The 21,889-nt window shown below is 41.7% G+C and overlaps 1 protein-coding gene across 4 annotated transcripts in view; it reads right to left on the bottom strand.

Moving 5' to 3' along the window:
* The window catches only part of LOC117531769 (regulator of G-protein signaling 6-like), a 112,092-nt gene that overhangs the window by 87,423 nt on the left and 2,780 nt on the right, over positions 1-21,889 (bottom strand). For all 4 annotated transcript variants that reach the window (XM_034194902.1, XM_034194904.1, XM_034194905.1 and 1 more), the window contains exon 2: positions 11,449-11,544. In XM_034194902.1, coding sequence (XP_034050793.1) covers positions 11,449-11,532 — 84 coding nt within the window. In that variant the 5' untranslated portion in view covers positions 11,533-11,544. The remainder of the gene's footprint in view (positions 1-11,448; positions 11,545-21,889) is intronic.

The following is a 21,889-nucleotide window of genomic DNA, read 5'->3' as shown; positions in this document are numbered from 1 at the left end:
ACTTCTGATTTAAAGCTCTCTTTTTTAGAGGAGCTACAGCATCCAAAGTTGTCTTCAATGAGGATGTAAAACTATTGATGAGATACTCTATCTCACTTACAGAGTTTAGGTAGCTACTCTGCACTGTGTTGGTATATGGCATTAGAGAACATAAAGAAGGAATCATATCCTTAAACCTAGTTACAGCGCTTTCTGAAAGACTTCTAGTGTAATGAAACATATTCCCCACTGCTGGGTAGTCCATCAGAGTAAATGTAAATGTTATTAAGAAATGATCAGACAGAAGGGAGTTTTCAGGGAATACTGTTAAGTCTTCTATTTCCATACCATAAGTCAGAACAAGATCTAAGATATGATTAAAGTGGTGGGTGGACTCATTTACTTTTTGAGCAAAGCCAATAGAGTCTAATAATAGATTAAATGCAGTGTTGAGGCTGTCATTCTCAGCATCTGTGTGGATGTTAAAATCGCCCACTATAATTATCTTATCTGAGCTAAGCACTAAGTCAGACAAAAGGTCTGAAAATTCACAGAGAAACTCACAGTAACGACCAGGTGGACGATAGATAATAACAAATAAAACTGGTTTTTGGGACTTCCAATTTGGATGGACAAGACTAAGAGTCAAGCTTTCAAATGAATTAAAGCTCTGTCTGGGTTTTTGATTAATTAATAAGCTGGAATGGAAGATTGCTGCTAATCTTCCCCCTCAGCCCGTGCTACGAGCATTCTGACAGTTAGTGTGACTCGGGGGTGTTGACTCATTTAAACTAACATATTCATCCTGCTGTAACCAGGTTTCTGTAAGGCAGAATAAATCAATATGTTGATCAATTATTATATCATTTACCAACAGGGACTTAGAAGAGAGGGACCTAATGTTTAATAGACCACATTTAACTGTTTTAGTCTGTGGTGCAGTTGAAGGTGCTATATTATTTGGAGGATTTAAGAAAATTGGCCAGATTTCTAGAAATGAGAGCTGCTCCATCCAAAGTGGGATGGATGCCGTCTCTCCTAACAAGACCAGGTTTTCCCCAGAAGCTTTGCCAATTATCTATGAAGTCCACCAAATGATGTCTCAGAGGACCTGAAATTCTTCCAAAGATAGAACTCTTGAAATGAACTTCAGTTATTAATTAGGGAGAAGCAGAAGAAAGGCTGAGAAAGCAAGGAAGGAGGAAAAAAGGGAAAGTAGCAGAAAATAAAAGCTTGGATTTTCTGCACTGATTACGGTTGGTGCTTTGAGTGTCCAATCTGTTTGACGGTGAGGAATATATTAGAGCGAGCTTGAAAAATAACATGGATGTGATGGCTATCTGAAGTGTATTCTGCTAACGGAGTGCTGGTACTGTAACTGTGCACAACCAAAGACCACCAACACCAAGTAGTACCTCAAATGGTTCATTAGGGATATTTATCCACTAATAACCCCAGAACTCCATCTGACGGCGATCACGATGTTGACGTTCTACCACACATACCGCAGCTCCCACTCCCGTCTTTATATTATATCTCTATATTATTATTAACAAAGAATATGTAAATTTTTTTGGTATAATAAATTGAACCAGGGTATAAATTGCAGATCCTCCCAAACTAGTAAAACAAACTCACTATTTTTATCTGGAAAATATGGTAATTGTTTTTCCTGATATATAGAAGGGTGTCACTTTGGTTTGGATTTTCAGATAAGCCTACTTTGAGGTTTGTTTTTACAGTATTACTCAGCATTATTGGCATCCCTGAATTTCAAGACACAATTTAAAATAATTTCAGAAATAAATTCAAATTTATTGGACAACAAGGCTTTTATTTTGAGAAATATAAATACTGACATAAAATATATGTGTGACAGGTTTGTGGAACCGCTTGAGTTAATGTCACTGCAGACCATCATTCGAGTTACGCTCACTGGCTGAAAACTTCAGTTGATCAATAAATAAAAAATGGTAAATGGGCTGCATTTATATAGCGCTTTTCCATCTGCATCAGACACTCAAAATGCTTTACAATTACACCTCACATTCACCCTGATGTCAGGGTGCTGCCATACAAGGTGCTCCCTACACACCGAGAGCAATAGGGTATTAAGGACCTTGCCCAAGGGCCTTTAGTGATTTTCCAGTCAGGCTGGGATTTGAACCAAGGATCCTCTGGTCTCAAGCCCAACGCCTTAACCACTAGACCATCACCTCACCTTCATAACTGTTTGAAATTTTCCGTAATCCATCCAGCATCTGTAGAGCAGGTAGCTCATTGGATAAAAAGCTGGCCTGCCAGTATGTAGACCTGGGTGATTTTCCAGTCAGGTGGGGATTTGAACCATGGATCTTCTGGTCTCAAGCCCAACACCTTAACCACTAGACCATCACCTCCCCTAATAACAATAACATTCCTGCATATTCATTTTTGTGTATTGTTTTGTAATTTGTGTCTGTAGCATGGCCCAAGCAGATGGTCACCCCTTTAAGTCTGGTCTGCTTGATGTTTCTTCCTCAGAGGGAGTTTTTCCTTACCACTGTCGCCTGTGTTCTTGCTATGGGGGTTGGTAAGGTTAGACCTTACTTGGGTGAAGCGCCTTGAGACAACTTTGTTGTGATTTGGCACTATATAAATGAAAATCAATTGAAATTGAAAATTGTGTGTCTTATCCAGCACTCAGAACTTTGATGTCCGCGGGTCCACGAGAAATTCCCATGTCTGAGCAATGGACCCATAGCAGAAGAAAGAACAGCGCCACTGACAGTTCTGGGGTGGTAACGCACTGATCATATCAATATGAAAGCCATAATAATGTGAACGCACCTTAAGTCAGCTTGTTTTGAGGCGTATCAAAACGATGCTTGTGTCATAAGTTTGAAATCTGTTTCAAAGGTTTGAAGCCGCCGCTGTCTCGACAAATCAGCCATCACCGCTTTGACGAACCGGCCTTGGCATGAAGTCACAGAACACACACTTTAGGGACGAGAGATGTCAGCTATTTATAGTTTGTGAGCTTTACCGTATCGCAGCAGTAAAGTGGCTTCTCATCAGCATAAATGCTTTTCCCAACACTGTCATGCTTTGAGTTTCTTTTGTGCGCATCTCCAGGTGACAGCCGTGTTGGGCTCCCCGTTGCATTCATACAGAGGAAACGCACAATGTCAAAAAGAGCACGTTAGGTGTGTGAGTGCATGCACACGTGTGCCAGCGTGCAGTATGTTTACAGTACAGTTGTAGTTTTTAGATCAGTTTCTTGTTACAGCGTCTTGGGGCAGGAAGTCATCCTGCAGTTACTGTATTGTTTGTTTATTTCAAATCAAATCAATCAAATTTTATTTATAAAGCCCTTTTACAACACACAAGGTGCACAAAGTGCTTTCCATTAAAATCAAACAAGAAAAAGACAGTGTGCATAAACAGTTAACATTCAAAAAAATAAATGCAAAAAAAAAATTTCTATTTCTTTTGCTTCACTTTTGTGGGAGGAGAAGATGGAGCGAGACGGTGCAGCAGCACCTCCACCACACGGACAGACGCGAACCGCCGCTGTTCACCACTCAGGCTCTCTGATGGCCAAATACATCACATTCACATTTGTCCAACTGCCTACACAGGTAACTTAATACTCCTGGAACCAATCTCACTCAAAGAATTTTGGCCGTCCCCTTCTATACGTTTCATAAATGGTCCGCCTACACATTCTAATATTTTTATCTCTCAGCTCAGCCACTTCTGCCTTTTGTTCTGGCAGTAAGATGCTGATGTCTTCCAGCTGATGGTTGACCAGGACTGTAAGATGAAGCTAAACACACACACACACACACACACACACACACACACACACACACACACACACACACACACACACACACACACACACACACACACACACACACACACACACACACACACACACAACCCAAAGGTCAATCTGTTTCATGTACTTGAATACCTTTCCTGAAAATGAGTTTAAATATTAAAAAAAAAAATTGAAATATGTCCACCAAGGATGTAATAAAATAATCAGTGACTATTTATTTTTCTGTCTGTTTTCTGCATAGATTTTTACGAAATTTTCACCACAGATGATATTACATCATGGAAGACTCCGTTAAATCTTGGAGGTGATCTGGATCCAGATCCAGATTCTGGATCAAGATTTTAAGGGTTTTAAGGATTATGTCAAACTATTTAATGGATTCTCACCAAATCTGCACCACAGATAGATACAGTAGGGCCAAAACGTATTTAGTCAGCCCCTGTTTGAGCAAGTTCTCCTACTTAGAAAGATGACAGAGGTCTGTAATTTTCATCATAGGTACACTTCAACTATGAGCAACAAACTGAGAAAAAAAAAATCCAGGAAATCACATTGTAGGATTTTTAAAGAATTTATTTGTAAATTATGGTGGAAAATAAGTATTTGGTCACCCACAAACAAGCAAGATTTCTGGTTCTCACAGACCTGTAACTTTTTTAACTTTTGTAACTCTTTAAGAAGCTCTTCTGTCCTCCACCTGTTACCTGTATTAATGGCATCTGTTGGAACTCGTTATCTGTATAAAAGACACCTGTCCACAGCCTCAAACAGTCAGACTCCAAACTCAACCATGGCCAAGATCAAAGAGCTGTTGAAGGACACCAGGAAGAAAACTGTAGATATGCACCAGGCTGGGAAGAGTGACTCTACAATAGTCAAGCAGGTTGGTGTGAATAAATCAACTGTGGGAGCAATTGTAAGAAAATGGAAGACATACAAGACCATTGATAATCTCCCTCAATCTGGGGCTCCACGCAAGATCTCATCCCGTGGGATCAAAATGATCATGAGTACAGCGAACAAAAATCGCAGAACTACACGGAGGGACCTGATGAATGACCTGCCGAGAGCTGGGACCAAAGTAACAAAGGCTACACACTACGCAGAGAGGGACTCAAATCCTGCAGTGCCAGGCGTGTCCCCCTGCTTAAGCTAGTACATGTCCAGGCCTGTCTGAAGTTTTCCAGAGAGTATATGGATGATCCAGAAGAGGATTGGGAGAATATCATGTGGTCTGATGAAACCAAAATAGAACTTTTTAGTAAAAACTCAACTAGTCATGTTTGGAGGAAGAAGAATGCTGAGTTGCATTCCAAGAACACCATACCTACTGTGAAGCATGGGGGTGGAAACATCATGTTTTGGGGCTGTTTTTCTGCAAAGGGACAGGACAACTGATCCATGTTAAGGGAAGAATGAACGTGGCCATGTATCATGAGATTTTAAGCCAAAACCTCCTTCCATTAGTGAGAACATTAAAGATGCAACGTGGCTGGGTCTTCCAGCATGACAATGATCCCAAACACACCACTCAGGCAACGAAGGAGTGGCTCCATAAAAAGCATTTCAAGGTCCTGGAGTGGCCAAGCCAGTCTCCAGATCTCAACCCCATAGAAAATTTGTTGAGGGAGTTGAAAGTCCATGTTACCCAGCAACAGTCCCAAAACATCACTGCTCTAGAGGAGATCTGCATGGAGGAATGGACCAAAATACCAACTACAGTGTTTGCAAACCTGGTGAAGACTTACAGGAAACATTTGACCTCTGTCATTGCCAACAAAGATTATGTTACAAAGTATTGATTGGACTTTTGTTATTGACCAAATTCTTATTTGCCACCATAATTTACAAATAAATTCTATAAAAATCCTACAATATGATTTTCTGGATTTTTTTTTTTTTTTCATTTTGTCTCTCACAGTTGAAGTGTGTCATCTTTTTAAGTAGGAGAACTTGCACAATCAGGGGCTGACTAAATACTTTTTTACCCAACTGTATTAGGCCATCGAAGGCTCCACTGAATTTTGGAGGTGATCTGGATCCAGATTCTGGATCAAGATTTCAATTTGTACGCTTCACTTTGTCAGATTTTGAGGATTACATCAAACTACTTAACTGATTTTCAGCAAATCTTTGCCACACATTGGTGTTAGGCCTTGGAAGACTCCATTAAATTTGAGAGGTGATCTGGATCCGGATCCAGATTCTGGATCAAGATTTTAAGGGTTTTAAGGATTACATCAAACTACTTCATGGATTCTCACCAAATTTGCAGCACAGATAGATATTAGGCCATCGAAGACTCCACTGAATTTTGGAGGAGATCGGGATCCAGATTCTGGATCAAGATTTCAATTTGTACGCTTCACTTTGTCAGATTTTGAGGATTACATCAAAACTACTTAACTGATTTTCACCAAATTTTCACCACATGTTGGTGTTAGGCCTTGGAAGACTCCATTAAATTTGGGAGGTGATCTGGATCTGGATCCAGATTCTGGATCAAGATGTTCAGGGTTTTAAGGATTACATCAAACTACTTCAAGGATTCTCACCAAATTTGCACCATAGACAGATATTAGGCAATCCAATACGTCACTAAATTTTAGAGGTGATCTGGATCAAGATTTCAATTTGTACCCTTCACTTTGTCAGATTTTGAGGATTACATCAAACTACTTAACAGATTTTCACCAAATTTTCACCACACATTGGTGTTAGGCCTTGGAAGATTCCATTAACCCATTCCATCTGACTCCGGATTCTGGATCAGGATTTCACTTCGTCGACTTTTAAGGATTACATCAAAACTACGACATCACGATGTAAAACCAATATCAGGAAGACACTATTTTGTTTCAGCTTGTGAATTAAATATCAGATTGCAACATCTTGATCAGTTGGACCATTCTGGATCAGTATGCAATTATTGTATTGTGTAGTGGAATCGAGATCCAGGTAAAGTCCGCGTCACTCTGAATCACATATCTGTTATTTTGAGTCCTGGTCAACCCTTGGCAAATGTCAGAAATCTCTGATTGTTCTTGTTTAAGATGTGATCTTAACATTTCTGTTGTATGGCTGGGGGGGCCTGGCTGCCTTTTTGTTTCTGTCTTTTGTTTTTCCTTCCAGGTGGCTTGCATTTGGGACTGAGTGGCTGTGTAGCTGAGTTTATCAGGACCTCACCCTGATCACCTGAAGCTGATCACCTGCGGCTCGTCAGGACTCACAGCTGTGGTGCATCTACATGGATTGGAACATGGTGGCATTTAAGTCTGGAGTACACAGTGTGTATTTGCCAGAGACTCGACCTTGTGACCAGACGGGTGAGATCGTCGTCTCGAGAGCCATCTCATCATCAGTGGATGCAGAGAACGTCCAGGTTTGATGCATGGTCTGTGAAAGAGGAGGGGGTGAGGTCTCATGCTCGTCAGCACACTTCCTGAGGTACGTTAGATTTTGTGACTAACATTTATACAGTCAGTAAATGTGGTGTCCCTCACACCTTTATTATATTGAGCTGTATGTAGTCGTTTAATCAGCTTCCACTGCTGTGGAGTTTTGTGAACAGGGTGTTCCATGCCTGCAGGGTGGGAAGCTGATTAGTAATTAAGCCAGGAAGTGTTTGCTGTTTGTACACCTTTGAGCGTTCTCTCTGTGTGTTGAGTGTGGACTCGCATAATGATTCCTTCTTTCACAGACTCGGTTTGTCGCGGCCACCTGGGGGGTGTCGGCGGGGTCCTTGGGTCCGAACCAGTTCTGGCTCCGGACCGTTAGCGCTGCTGGGAGCGCACCGCAATCCACCACGCCAGACCACGCACTTTTATATTTTTCACAGCACTGTTATGTTCATTAAACTCTGTTATCCTTTGTACCGTGCTCTGCTTATTTTATACTGGGTCCTTCAAACGCTGGTCGGTTCTCCGGGCTGCGTCCGACACATAACAATTTCAGTTTATACAAGAAGTTAGTCGACACAATCCAACCACTCAGAGCAGTGGGCAGCCACAGTCCAGCACCCGGGGACCAAATCCAGGTGTAGAGACGCTGCCTTGGTCAGGGACAGACAAGGGAGCAGAAATCTACATAATCATATAGTGACTTACTCTAGAAGTGAAATTATTTGGTATGTTGGGAATAATTAGATACCAAAATCAAGACTGCACCAGTTCAAAAATCTACTCTTGAAATAGCGGTTTGGGGCGTTTCCCTGGATATGAGAGGAATGAGTGCACAAGTATCTTAAATATGATTAATCTAATCATTCTGAAAATGTTTTATGTAAAGTAAGGTATCAGTGAATCACTCTTTCCAAACGATCTGGATTCCTGTAGTCCGTCTGTCTTCTGACAAAATGTTTTCTCTTTTATCTATTTCAGAATCAGTTTTCTTGTAATCTCATTATTACTGTTGCTACCTTATGACATCACAAAGATGGGCTGGAGATCAAAGTCAGACTGCCCTCCTCTGTATTTTCACCGTGTGGAACACGTCCGCCGATACTGCAGATATTATTTGTACATGTGATTTTCTTTAAGCACAGCTACCTTGATTATATTTCCACTTCTTTCCTCTGTGAAGACCTTGCCTTCACACGGTGAATAATTTCACATTTCTAAGTGCAGAGGGCAGAAAAACACAATCGCTGTCAAAATCATGGATCTGTTGTCACCACATACGACTTAAAACGTGAAATAGCAAACATTCCCTCAGGCAGCGACCTAACCAGCAAAACTAGTTTCTTAAACGTTTTGCCTGCAGGCGTGTGTAAGTGTTATATAACGAACCTTCTCTGAGAAACCCGTGAAGATATCCAGAGTTACACGAAGCAACGCTCTCTCAGAATATGTGCTGAGTAATGGCGATCCAGAACAAAACCATAACTTCACATCGCCATCGGTGCTGGAATAGAGAACTAGCACCCTGATTTGATTAATGATTATCTTTGTATTACTGGATTCCTGGCAGCGGTGCTGAGAGGATGGAAACGTCTGCTGCCATCCTAACAGGCTGAATGGGGAATTGTTGCTGGCGGTGCACTTCCACTTCCCCCGGTGCTGCCAAATGCTGACGCCTGTCACTCTGTTTAAAGCGTATAATACCTCAATCATCAGTATTACAAGTAGGATAAAGTTCAGGTACAAATGACGTGCCGTCTTTTTAATCTAGGCCAGGTGCAGATGTTTACAGGTAGATTTGTGAGTGTGTATGTTTGGGGGGGTTCTTTCTGTAGAATCTCATAGTGCAGTGGAAAACTGAAACATCTTTCAAATGGTGGGACAAGCACCAAATTTGGCAAAAAAAAAAAAAATACCCCTTAGACATGACTCTTTTGAAAAAACAGACTATCTACTTGATTTTTCAAGAGGCAGCCAAGTAGAGGCTAATGAAGAATTACACAGGGGTCAAAATACACAAATGCTCCAATCATTTTGGAAAGTAGTGGTTTTAAAAAGGAATAGCTTGCTCTCACGTGTCATACTTAGTTATCATGTTACAGGGTAGCATATGTTATATATGCCATAGAATCCAATGGACATCGACATTGTTTATCCTTTACTTTGGACAGTAAACATTCAACACGGTCAAACGATGGAGCGTGAGATTGGCCGGAGAATCGGCGCAGCAGGGGTGGTATTGCATTCGCTCTACCATACTGTTGTGACGAAAAGGGAGCTGACCCAAAAGGCGAAGCTCTCGATCTACTGGTCAATCTTCATTCCTATTCTCACCTATGGTCATGAGGGTTGGGTCATGACCGAAGGAACTAGATCGCAGGTGCAAGCAGCCGAAATGGGCTTCCTTAGAAGGGTGGCTGGTGACTCCCTTAGAGATAGGGTGAGAAGTTCGGTCATCTGTGGGGAGCTCGGAGTAGAGTTGCTGCTCCTTCGAGTTGAAATGAGCCATCTGAGATGGTTTGGGTATCTGGTAAGGATGCCTCCTGGGCACCTCCCTAGGGAAGTGTTCCAGGCATGTCCATCTGGGAGGAGATCCCAGGGAAAACCCAGGACTAGGTGGAGAGATTTTATCTCCACACTGGCCTGGGAACGCCTCGGGATCCCCCAGTCAGAGGTGGTCAATCTGGCATGGGAAAGGGAAGTCTGAGGTCCTCTGCTGGAGCTGTTGCTCCCGCAACCCGAACCCAGAAAAGTAGTTGAACATGAGATGAGATGAGATGAGATTATCTCAACCAATAATTTGCATCACTTTATACCAAAATTGGAGCAACTTTAACTTTTAATTTCATTAATATAGCGCCTAATCACAACAAAGTGGCCTCAAGGCGCTTCACACAAGTATGGTCTAACGTAAGCAATCCCCAGAGCAACAGTGGTAAGGAAAAACTCCCTCTGATGATTTGAGGAAGAAACCTCAAGCAGACCAGACTCAAAGGGGTGACCCTCTGCTTGGGCCATGCTATCGACACTATTGACAATCCAGGAAATTATACTAGAAATTTTGGGAGATTTTAGGAGTCCATGCTGGTGCACAAGATGGGAGGCCTGCAGAAGAAAACACCCACTCCCATGTCTGGATGAAGTCACACCTTAAACAGAGAGGAAAAAGAAAATCCAGTGGCAGAAAGATGTGGTAACGTGCTAATGTTCAACACCTGTGGACCCGTCCACTGACCGTGTTTAGGTTCTACGTTTTACCTTAATCAGGACAGCAGGATCTGCAGTTTAGAAGTGATCAAAAGGAGAGTTTCTGAGTGGGCCTTGTTGGCAGAGAAGTGCAGTAACGAGCTATTTGTTGGCTGGTGATAAATAACCACCCCCTCATTGGACGTTGCCAGCTCCAGCCCTGGAGAAGCAGCATCCCTTCCTCATAATTAGCCACCAATACCGAGCCCTCACCCTCTCCAAGGTGCCACGGGGACGAGGTAATTACACCTGACACTGAAAGAATCCCTCACTGTCCAAAAAAAAAAAGTGGGCTTGAAGGCTTATTAAAACTTTAGAGGGTTGAAGCCTGCAAGAGTGCTGATAGGAGAAACTTCTGAAGAGAGAGATGAGGATGGAGATGGAAATTGAGAGAAGCTTCCTAACATCTGGGTTTGACAGTGATGCCAGTGTGTTCTATATACACACTGACCACAGTGCTGTCAGGAGCCCGTCTACGGGTCATCGACTTTCTGTGAGTGTGTGTCTCTCCAAAAAGCCCAGATACTTAAGCAGCCATCTGTCAATGAAGATTCTCAGTACTGAAGGTTAGAAATGTCTCGAAGCTCAGTTGAAAGCGACTAGATGTCTCGTTTAGTTTTAAAACCCCTGGCACACTTTAAAAATTGGCAATCCTGGAAATACTGTGGTAATTCCTGCACATCAAGTACTTCCAGATATTGTACTGTAGGGTACGGTGATGTTGTCTGATTTGGAAAAGTCCCAATTCCTACAATAATACATCACGATGGGCAATTCAAATTGGGGGTGTACTTTGCGCAAACTTCATTTGCTTTTACTAATTTACCACAATGGGCCAGTGAACCTCAACTGATTCTTCCAAAGCAGCTGTCGCCAGGCCATGTTCCAAGTAGCCGAGTCCTCCTGACGAGTGGTGAACCATCAGGAGGAACAAACAAGAAGTCTGGTTGCTTTCATCTAAGCTCTTAAATATTTGAGTGGTAACTGAGTTGGCCTTGCCTTTCTGTAGACGATCATGTTGGGTGAATCTTCTTCTGGATCAGCGGTGCTCACACCTCCCTGGTCTTTGGACCCCTCTGCCATTTTCCCTCAGTCCTGTTACACACACAAACGCACAGTTGGTAAAACGTAACCCTGGATGTACTAAAAAGGCAAAATTTGGCAGGACGTAGCTACAGTTACAAGATATTTCCACTCAGGCTCAGAAGGAGTGCTGAATGTGTGGCGCCATGACAAAACCCAATAGTAAAAAACATTGTATTACTACTACTACTAGTACTAGTAGTACTACTACTGTCATGCTGTGATTATCCATGTTCATATCAATGTAAATATATTATCTTTCACAAACCGACTGCCCACACATTTTAATATTTTGGACAAATATCAAAATGGCGACATAAGTTTCACATAAAGATTAACAATTTAATAATGTTGGTTTTTACTTTTTTTTTTCCAATTTATTTTGTGTTTTAAAAAACACTGATGAAGTAGTAGCACTGCAATACATTGTTTACTTGCTCAGTGCTGCTGAGCTGTCCAGCTTGTCGGAACACCATTGTGCAGAAACAACGACCACTTGGAATGCAAGTCTTGCACCCAAGTAGGTACTATTTGGAATACAATTCTTGTACTCATAGCCGCGACCACTTAGAATACAAGTTTCATACCTGTAGTCGCGACCACTTGGGATACAGGTTTCATACCCCTAGCTGCTTCCACTTGGGATACAAGTTTTATACCCGTAGCCACTACCACTTGGGATACAAGTTTCATACCCCTAGTTGCTACCACTTGGGATATGAGTTTCATACCCCTAGCTGCTACCACTTGGGATACAAGTTTCATACCCCTAGATGCTACCACTTGGGACACAGGTTTTATACCCGTAGCCATACGAGTTTCATACGCCTAGTTGCTACCACTTGGGATATGAGTTTCATACCCCTAGCTGCTACCACTTGGGATACAAGTTTCATACCCCTAGATGCTACCACTTGGGACACAAGTTTCATACCCGTAGCCACTACCACTTGGGATACGAGTTTCATACCCCTAGCTGCTTCCACTTAGGATAAAAGTTTTATACCCGTAGCCGCTACCACCTGGGACACAAGTTTCATACCCGTAGCTACTACCACTTGGGATATGAGTTTCATACCCCTAGCTGCAACCACTTGGGATAAGGAGTTTCATACCCCTAGCCGCTATCACATGGGATACGAGTGTCACACCCATAGCCGCGACCAATTTCACATACAGAAACCGTGTTGCAGCATTTTCATTTCCCTCTGGAAATTCCAGCAGCTTTGATTGTCGTGACATTCCGTCATCATAATTTGTGGATGGATAAGAGCGAGTCGATAATCTGATTTAAGAGTTTGATGAATATTAAAGAAGCTGCAAAAAGTGATTGGGGCGTACGGTGTGGCAGCTCAGGGGAGGCCGCCTGACGGTAATTACGTTGCAGCACAGATGCGTATTGGCGTAGCTTCAGCTGATTAGCAGTGTGGTTAATGTGCCTCTCACGTTGATGAGTCACCATTCTTTACTGAACACAGCTGTTCGTCATAAATGAATCCGCACTGATATCAACAGTTAAACCGCGGTCGGTGTCGTTTGGCGGGCCTGTTTTTGTCTGTTGTGTTGGTAAGTGCTGCCTCCATTAACTGCAATCATATAATGTTTACCTCTAATCTGCCTGCACTCTTCACATTAAATCCCCCAGGCTTCACGATTTGTGAGTTGCTGTTGAGGGATTTAATCGCAGCCTCCACACAGGGCGCAGCACTTTCTGTTGCCCCAAATTAATTCTGCTTAACTAAGTTGTTGAAAAGCGAAAAATAATCCATTTACCCCCCACCCCACCCCCCCCAATTTTTTTTTTCTCACAGTTACAAGTTAGAATGACTTGTATAATTGTATAATTTAGATGATGATGATGTCTCACAATAACGTAGCGTCTCATAGTTATGAGTTGTTTTTTTATTGAGTTGACTTAAACTACATGGTAACAGTAACTGAGCATCTTATAAGACTTAAGGGATTATAGATCTCAGATGGTTTGGGAGCACCTCGGGATCCCCCTGGAAAAATTAGAGGAATTGGCCGAATATATGGAAGAGTAGGATGAGTCCTCGAACTCTTCCTGGGGATCCCAAGGCTTTCCCAAGCCATCTGGGAAATATAAACTCTCCAACGTGTCCTCAGTCTTCCCCGGGGCCTCCTCCTAGTTGGACCTAGGGAGACAGCCAATAATTTATTATCTCGTAATCATCATCATCATCATCAAACTTTATTTCAGACACAAGGTCCATAGTAACACAAAAGAACATACAAAAAAAAACAAACAACAACAATAAAAAGACCAATTTCATCCATGGCCATATAAACTGATACGCCAATGTTTCCACAGCCTAGAAGAAAACCTGACCGAGCTCTGTACAGGACTGGTCAGGATATGAATGATACTGTTTACACAATCTGTAAATCTGCACATACATCTGTACATGAAGTTTCTGAGCACAGCAGCACAAGTTGGAACACTAACATTTACAAACATCTGACTGGCACTACTCCATCTCGGCACCTTAAGCAGTATTCTCATGCCATCATTGTATGCAACCTGAAGTTTGTGCATACTGCTTTGTTTGAAATGCCTCCACAAATGGGCAGTGTACATTGAAGTGCAATATGCTTTAAAGAGTGAAATTTTAACAGATACAGAGCACATAGAGAACGCACTAAAATTCTCAATAAATACTTCGGAACTCCTCTATTATACAATTTATAAAACAATTTATCATGATTTACATGATCAAACGCTTTTGAGGCATCAATAAAACACATAAAAATAGTAGTATTGCACCGATTATAAAAGTCTAAAATCTCCTTAAGAGCAAAAATGCACATATCAGTGCCAAGTTTTGACTTAAAACCAAATTGATTATCAGATGTCACCAAATACTTCTCCATTCTATTAAGTATAGCCCTTTCCAAGACTTTGGATACAGTACTGGCTAAAGCAATAGGCTGATAGTTATCTTTATTATTTATTTTACCACACTTATCCTTAACAATAGGCACTAAGAATACAGAGAGTATAGAATTAGGTAAAATACCATGAATTAAAAACCCAGTGAAACAGATAGCCAACAAGGAAAACAATTTCCTGCTTGCAAATTTTAAATGCTCAGCCGATATTTTATCCACACCGCATGACTTATTATTACTCAAATTCATAACAATATCACTAATTTCTTGTGTAGAAATAACCACTTCCTCATGTTTATCTATACTGTTCATCACAAATGAATTACTTTTAATACAATTAAACAATTCATAATAATGATTCCGCCATAATTGAATAATTTCGTCAGGACCATTTGCACAATCTATATTAGTTGGCAAGGATGTTTTTAAATTGTTCATTGTTTTTATTTCTTTCCAGAATTCGGTGGGACTATTCTGCAGAAGTTTCCTTGCAAGCGACTCAGATTTCAAGAGGTTTTCATTTCTCTTAATAAAACGCAAGGCATATTTAAAATGAGCATTTGCCCGTTTCTTATGTTCAAACACAGGACCATGTCTAGGTTTGCCAAATTTAACCCATGATTTAAAAGCCCTTCTAGCTTCAGCATGAAGCTCTTCTGCATACACATTCCACCCCGGCTTGGCTTGGAACTTTTTAGTTTTATACAAGGACCTACTAGAAATAAGAAGAGAATCTATAATTTTCTCATACAGTATGCACAATTCATGTCAGAACAAACCACTGCGCTTTTTGGTAACTCAATATTACTTAACCCTAAATCAGACTGGATGTGATACAAGTTTAAATCCTGCGCGTTCAGCTTGTCCCAATAAATATTTCCTTCTTGCGTCTCATTATTCATGGGCAAATAAGTGGGTAAATTGCCCACATTTATAGACAAGGAGAAAGGGACATGATCTGATATAGCAAATTCATAATTTATCCTCATAGCCTCTAAAGAGTCATGTGCATCCTCAGAGCAGATACAGTGATCTAGCCATGATGTTGTGTGCCACATTTCACTGATATAAGTATAGCTGTCCACTGGCAAAAGCATTTCACTAGAAAGAATCAAATCATTATTGGAGCAGAACTGCCTTAAGTGGTTACCAAATAAGGATTTACAGTCACTCACATCAGCATTCATATCTCCCAAGATATAAACACAAGTAGAAGGATTGTCTTGAATAAATGACACAATGCAGGCTAACCTATTAAGGTATTCATCCTCATTATAAGGGCTTTCATAGGGTGTATATATATTCAGTATAATGAACTTTTTATTTCCACAACTGAACTCAATTCCTATGGCCCAGTCAACATCCAATCTTATCACTTTAATCAGCCGGTCCAATCTCTTATGCCACAACACTGCAACACCTCCAGAGATTCTACCCCGCACCAACTTGGTGCTGCAGTCAGTGGTAGATTCCCCTGCTCCATAAAAATCTGCATGCATAGAGTTAAGTCCTTCTAAGTCCTGCTTTGCCAAAAACGTCTCCTGAACGCACAGTACATCACACTTTTCTAACAATTTGTCCACCACAAGACGGCGTGATTTGTCAGTCTCAGTATGTCCCATGCGCAGTCCACGCACATTATATGACACAATATTAACAATCATTTATTTGAGGGTAGTTTTTTTTTTTTTGATGAACACTTGCACACCTTTATATTTTTTTACATCATAATTTTGATTCATATTAATGAGCAGCTCATCATTATGAGATAGTATCACTTAATTGATTTAGAATTTCATAATTTTGCGTTATTACTCTTCATCTTGACAATAACTGAGCATCTTTTAACTGTGATTTAAACATAAACATAAATACTGAATTTCAGAATTATGACTGAATTTATATTTATGACTTGAGATCTCACAATTATGTCAAATAGGTATCTAATAATTATGGTTGAATATGTTATAATTACAAATCATATGACTGTAATTAGTTTCTCACAATTGTGATTTATGATTTCATAATTTTACACAGCATATCAATGTTATTACTTAGTATTTCATAATTATGAGTGAACATGTCATAATTATGGTTTATTCAATAACCACGACTCAGTGTTTAAAATTTGTGACTATTATTAATCTAGATATAATCTTTCCACCCAGGGGGCATCTTTACCAGGTGCCCAAACTACCTCAGCTGACTTCTTTCAACGTGAAGGAGCAGCAGCTCCACTCCGAGTCCCCACTGATGACCAAGCTTCTCATCCTATCTCTAAGGGAGACACCAGCCACCCTCCTGAGGAAACCCATTTTGGCTGCTTGTACCCGTGATCTAGTTATTTCGGTAATGACCATAGGTGAGACTAGGAATGAAGACTGACCAGTAGATCGAGAGCTTTGCCTTTTGGCTCAGCTCTGTTTTTGTCACAAAAGTAGAGTAAAGTGAATGCAACACCGGCCCTGCTGCGCTGATTCTCCGGCCAATCTCAGGCCCCACTGTCCCCTCACTCATGAACAAGACCCCGAGGTACTTGAACTGCTTCACTTGCGGAAAGACCTCATTCCCTACCCGGAGTATGCAACCCATCAGTTTCCTGCCGAGAACCACGGTCTCAAATTTAGAGGTGCCGGTCCTCATCCCAGATGCTTCACACTTGGCTGTTAACCGATCCAGTGAGTGTTGGAGGTCACCGGCCAATGAAGCCAACAGGACCACATCACCTGCAAAAAGCAGTGATGAGACCCTGAGCCCACCAAATGGGAAACCCTCCTCCCCCCGACTACGCCTCGATATCTTGTCAATGACTATCACAAACAGGATCGGCTGCTGTTGGTGGCTAACAGCCCTGGTGGAGGCCAACCCTCACCGGAAACGAGTCCAGCTTACTGCAGAGAACTCAAACACAGCTCTCACTTTGTGAGTACAGAGATTGGATGGCCCTGAGAAGGGACCCCCTCACTCCATACTCCCGCAGCACCTCCCACAGTATCTCCCAGGGTACCTGATCATATGCCTTCTCCAAGTCCACTAAGCACATATAGACTGGATGGGCATACTCCCAGGCCCCCTCAAGAGTCCTTGTGAGAGTGAAGAGCTGGTTGATTGTTCCATGACCAGGACCAAACCTGTATTGTTCCTCATCAATCAGAGGTTTGACTATCAGCCAAACCCTCTTCTCCAGTACTCTGGAGTAGACTTTACCAGGGAGACTGAGTAGTGTGAGGCCCCTGTAATTGGCACACACTCTCCAGTCCCCCTTTATAAATATGGGCACCACCACCCCAGTTTGCCACTCCTTAGGCGCTGTCCCAAACCTCAACACAATATTGAAAAGACGTCTCATCCAAGACAGTCCCTCCACACCCAGAGCCTTCAGCATTTCTGGACGGATCACATCAACACCCGGGGCCTTGTCACTGCGGAGTTGTTTGACTACCTCAGTGACTTCCACCAGGGAAACTGATGATGATCCCCAATCAGGTTGCAACTCTGCCCCTACTATAGAGGGTGCTCCAGTCTAATGTAGGAGTTCCTCAAAGTGCTCCTTCCAGCGTTCAATTACCTACTCAGTTGAGGTCAACAGAGTCCCATCCTAACTGTAGACAGCATGGATGATGTCCCGTTTTCCCCTCCTGAGGTGCCTTGCAGTCCATCAGAATCACCTTGGTGCCGACCGAAAGTCCTTCTCCATGGTTACTCTGAACTGCTCCCACACCTGCTGCTTTGCCTCCCCCACAGCAGAGGCTGCCGCCCTTTGGGCCAGTTGGTACCTTGCAACTGCCTCAGGAGTCCTCCGAGATAACATATCCCGAAAAGACTTCTCCTTCAGTCAGACGGCTTCCCTCACCACCAGTGTCCACCACGTTGTTGAAGGGTTACTGCCCCTTGAGGCACCTAAGACCTTCAGGCCACAGTTCCCCGCTGCAGCTTCAGCAATGAAAGCTTTGAACATTGCCCCATAGTTTTTCAGCATCACTCTGAGACAAGACCTTTCTAATTTTAAAGATACTGCGCAAATGCAAAAAAGCAGTCCTACATATTTGTTTAATATGCGCATTGAATGACATATCCTGATCAAAAATGACTCCAAGATTTCTCACAGTATTACTACAGGTCAGGGTAATGCCATCCAGAGTAAGGATCTGGTTTAGACACCATGTTTCTAAGATTTGTGGGGCCAAGTACAATAACTTCCGTTTTATCTGAGTTTAAAAGCAGGAAATTAGAGGTCATCCATGTCTTTATGTCTGTCAGACAATCCTGCAGTTTAGCTAATTGGTGTGTGTCCTCTGGCTTCATGGATAGATAAAGCTGGGTATCATCTGTGTAACAATGAAAATTTAAGCAATGCCGTCTAATAATACTGCCTAAGGGAAACATGTATCTTACAGGTTATCTGCTTTAAGCTGTGAGTTTGTGAGTTATACCACGGAGTCAGGCACTTCTGATTTAAAGCTCTCTTTTTCAGAGGAGCTACAGCATCCAAAGTTGTCTTCAATGAGGATGTAAAACTATTGACGAGATACTCTATCTCACTTACAGAGTTTAGGTAGCTACTCTGCACTGTGTTGGTATATGGCATTAGAGAACATAAAGAAGGAATCATATCCTTAAACCTAGTTACAGCGCTTTCTGAAAGACTTCTAGTGTAATGAAACTTATTCCTCACTGCTGGGTAGTCCATCAGAGTAAATGTAAATGTTATTAAGAAATGATCAGACAGAAGGGAGTTTTCAGCGAATACTGTTAAGTCCTCAATTTCCATACCATAAGTCAGAACAAGATCTAAGATATGATTAAAGTGGTGGGTGGACTCATTTACATTTTGAGCAAAGCCAATTGAGTCTAATGCAGTGTTGAGGCTGTCATTCTCAGCATCTGTGTGGATGTTAAAATCACCCACTATAATTATCTTATCTGAGCTAAGCACTAAGTCAGACAAAAGGTCCGAAAATTCACAGAGAAACTCACAGTAACGACCAGGTGGACGATAGATAATAACAAATAAAACTGTTTTTTGGGACTTCCAATTTGGATGGACAAGAGAGTCAAGCTTTCAAATGAATTAAAGCTCTGTCTGGGTTTTTGATTAATTAATAAGCTGGAATGGAAGATTGCTGCTAATCCTCCGCCTCGGCCCGTGCTACGAGCGTTCTGGCAGTTAGTGTGACTCGGGGGTGTTGACTCATTTAAACTAACATAGTCATCCTGCTGTAACCAGGTTTCTGTAAGGCAGAATAAATCAATATGTTGATCAATTATTATATCATTTACTAACAGGGACTTAGAAGAGAGAGATCTAATGTTTAATAGACCACATTTAACTGTTTTAGTCTGTGGTGCAGTTGAAGGTGCTATATTATTTTTTCTTTTTGAATTTTTATGCTTAAATAGATTTTGCTGGGTTACTGTGGGTCTGGTCTCTACAGGGATGGGTAATGAGGCGATGGCAGGGGGGAGAGAAGAGCTGCAGAGGGGTGGTAAGACTTACAACTCCTGCTTCCTGGTCCCACCCTTGATAGTCCACGGTTGGGAGGCTTTTAAGAAATTGGCCAGATTTCGAGAAAGAGAGCTGCTCCATCCAAAGTGGGCTGGATGCCGTCTCTTCCTAACAAGGCCAGGTTGTTCACCCAGAAGCTTTGCCAATTATCTATGAAGCCCGACCTCATTTTTTTGGGACACCACTCAGACAGCCAGCAAATCAAGGAGAATCATTGCGGTCTAAACATGTCACCTTCCCGGTCCGACTGGGGAGGGGCTCCATGAGAAACTACCAGAGTCCGACATTGTTTTTGCAAAGTTACACCCGATTCAATGTTATTTTAGGGAACCTCCGATTGGCGTAACCGGTGTCATTACTTGCAGACGTGAATTACAATCTTACCAAATTTACGCTTAGCCTTAGCCAGCAGTTTCAAATTTCCTTCAATGTCGCCTGCTCTGGCCCCAGGAAGACAATTGACTATGGTTGCTGGTGTCGCTATCTTCACATTTCTCAAAACAGAGTCGCCAATAACCAGAGTTTGATCCTCGGCGGGTGTGTCACCGAGTGGGGAAAAACGGTTAGAAATGTGAACGGGTTGGCGGTGTACATGGGGCTTCTGTTTAGGGCTACGCTTCCTCCTCACAGTCACCCAGTCGGCCTGCTTTCCCGGCTGCTCGGGATCTGCTGGAAGGGAACTAACGGCAGCTAAGCTACCTTGGTCCGCACCGACTACAGGGGCCTGGCTAGCTGTAGGATTTTCCACGGTGCGGAGCCAAGTCTCCAATTCGCCCAGCCTGGCCTCCAAAGCTACGAATAAGCTACACTTATTACAAGTACCGTTACTGCTAAAGGAGGCCGAGGAATAACTAACATTTCACACCCAGAGCAGAAAAGTGCGGGAGAGACAGGAGAAGCCGCCATGCTAAATCGGCTAAGAGCTAGTAGCTGCGCTAAGCTAGCGGATTCCTAAAAACACACAAAGTGAATAATGTGTAAATAATTTAGAGGTGATTCAGCAGAGGGAGTGCTTATAGTTAAGGCACGTGAAGATTACACTGTGAAACAAATCGTTATCTAGTTAACTAGATCAATCTAACTGCGCAGATTAAACAGTTAACAGATACAGCAAAACACCGCTGTGCTCCGGAACAGGAAGTGATACAATACCGCAGTGAGAGCCAACCACCAGTAGAGGCCTTTGTTTATGATTTAGTATGGTAAAAAGAGTCGACGTCCAAGGATCAAAAAGTGACGTCGCTATGAATGCTTGGCCACCACAAGCCTGTTACGTATCCCTGTGGTAACTTTTCTGACACCTCCTGCTTAAAACCCAAAAAGTCAGAAGAGCCATGATATTATATGTCATATTTAAGGTGTGTAATATTACACTCTAAGAAATAAAATGTTGAATTTAATTGATAAAGTTAAGGTAACTTTTTCCACAAAACAATATTGTAGTTGAAATGAATTAAATCAAATGAAATATTATTACTTAAATCCCTAAAATTAACAATTGCAATTATATTGAAAATAATAGTATTAATTACATTTAAAACCCCTGTGTTTCATTTCTTAGAGTGTAGCATCTCATACAGTATTTATGGTTTAAAATGTCATAATTGTAACTTACATACTGTATATGGATAATTATGGGTTGTTGAGTTAGTATCTCATTAATATGGTCCATCTATCTTATAATGAGTTAGTGTTTCCTGTTGTGTGTGTTGTGTCATGATTATGATTGGTAAAACTGTATAATTATATAATTATACTTTAACTTTCATAATTAAGAATGATCGATGATTAGAACAGATGATAACATAATTATGGGTTAGTATTTCATAACTTGGAAGTCAGTCATAATGACTTAATATAATTATATTCTAGTATCTCCTAATTATGATTAGAAGCTCATAATTTTACAGAGCAGCTCGTGGTTATTATTAATCATCTCAT

Source organism: Thalassophryne amazonica, chromosome 19 (genome assembly GCF_902500255.1).
Source record: "Thalassophryne amazonica chromosome 19, fThaAma1.1, whole genome shotgun sequence".
Lineage (NCBI taxonomy): Eukaryota > Metazoa > Chordata > Actinopteri > Batrachoidiformes > Batrachoididae > Thalassophryne > Thalassophryne amazonica.
The sequence above is the reverse complement of the archived record's forward strand: the minus strand, read 5'-3'. Positions and strand labels throughout refer to the sequence as shown.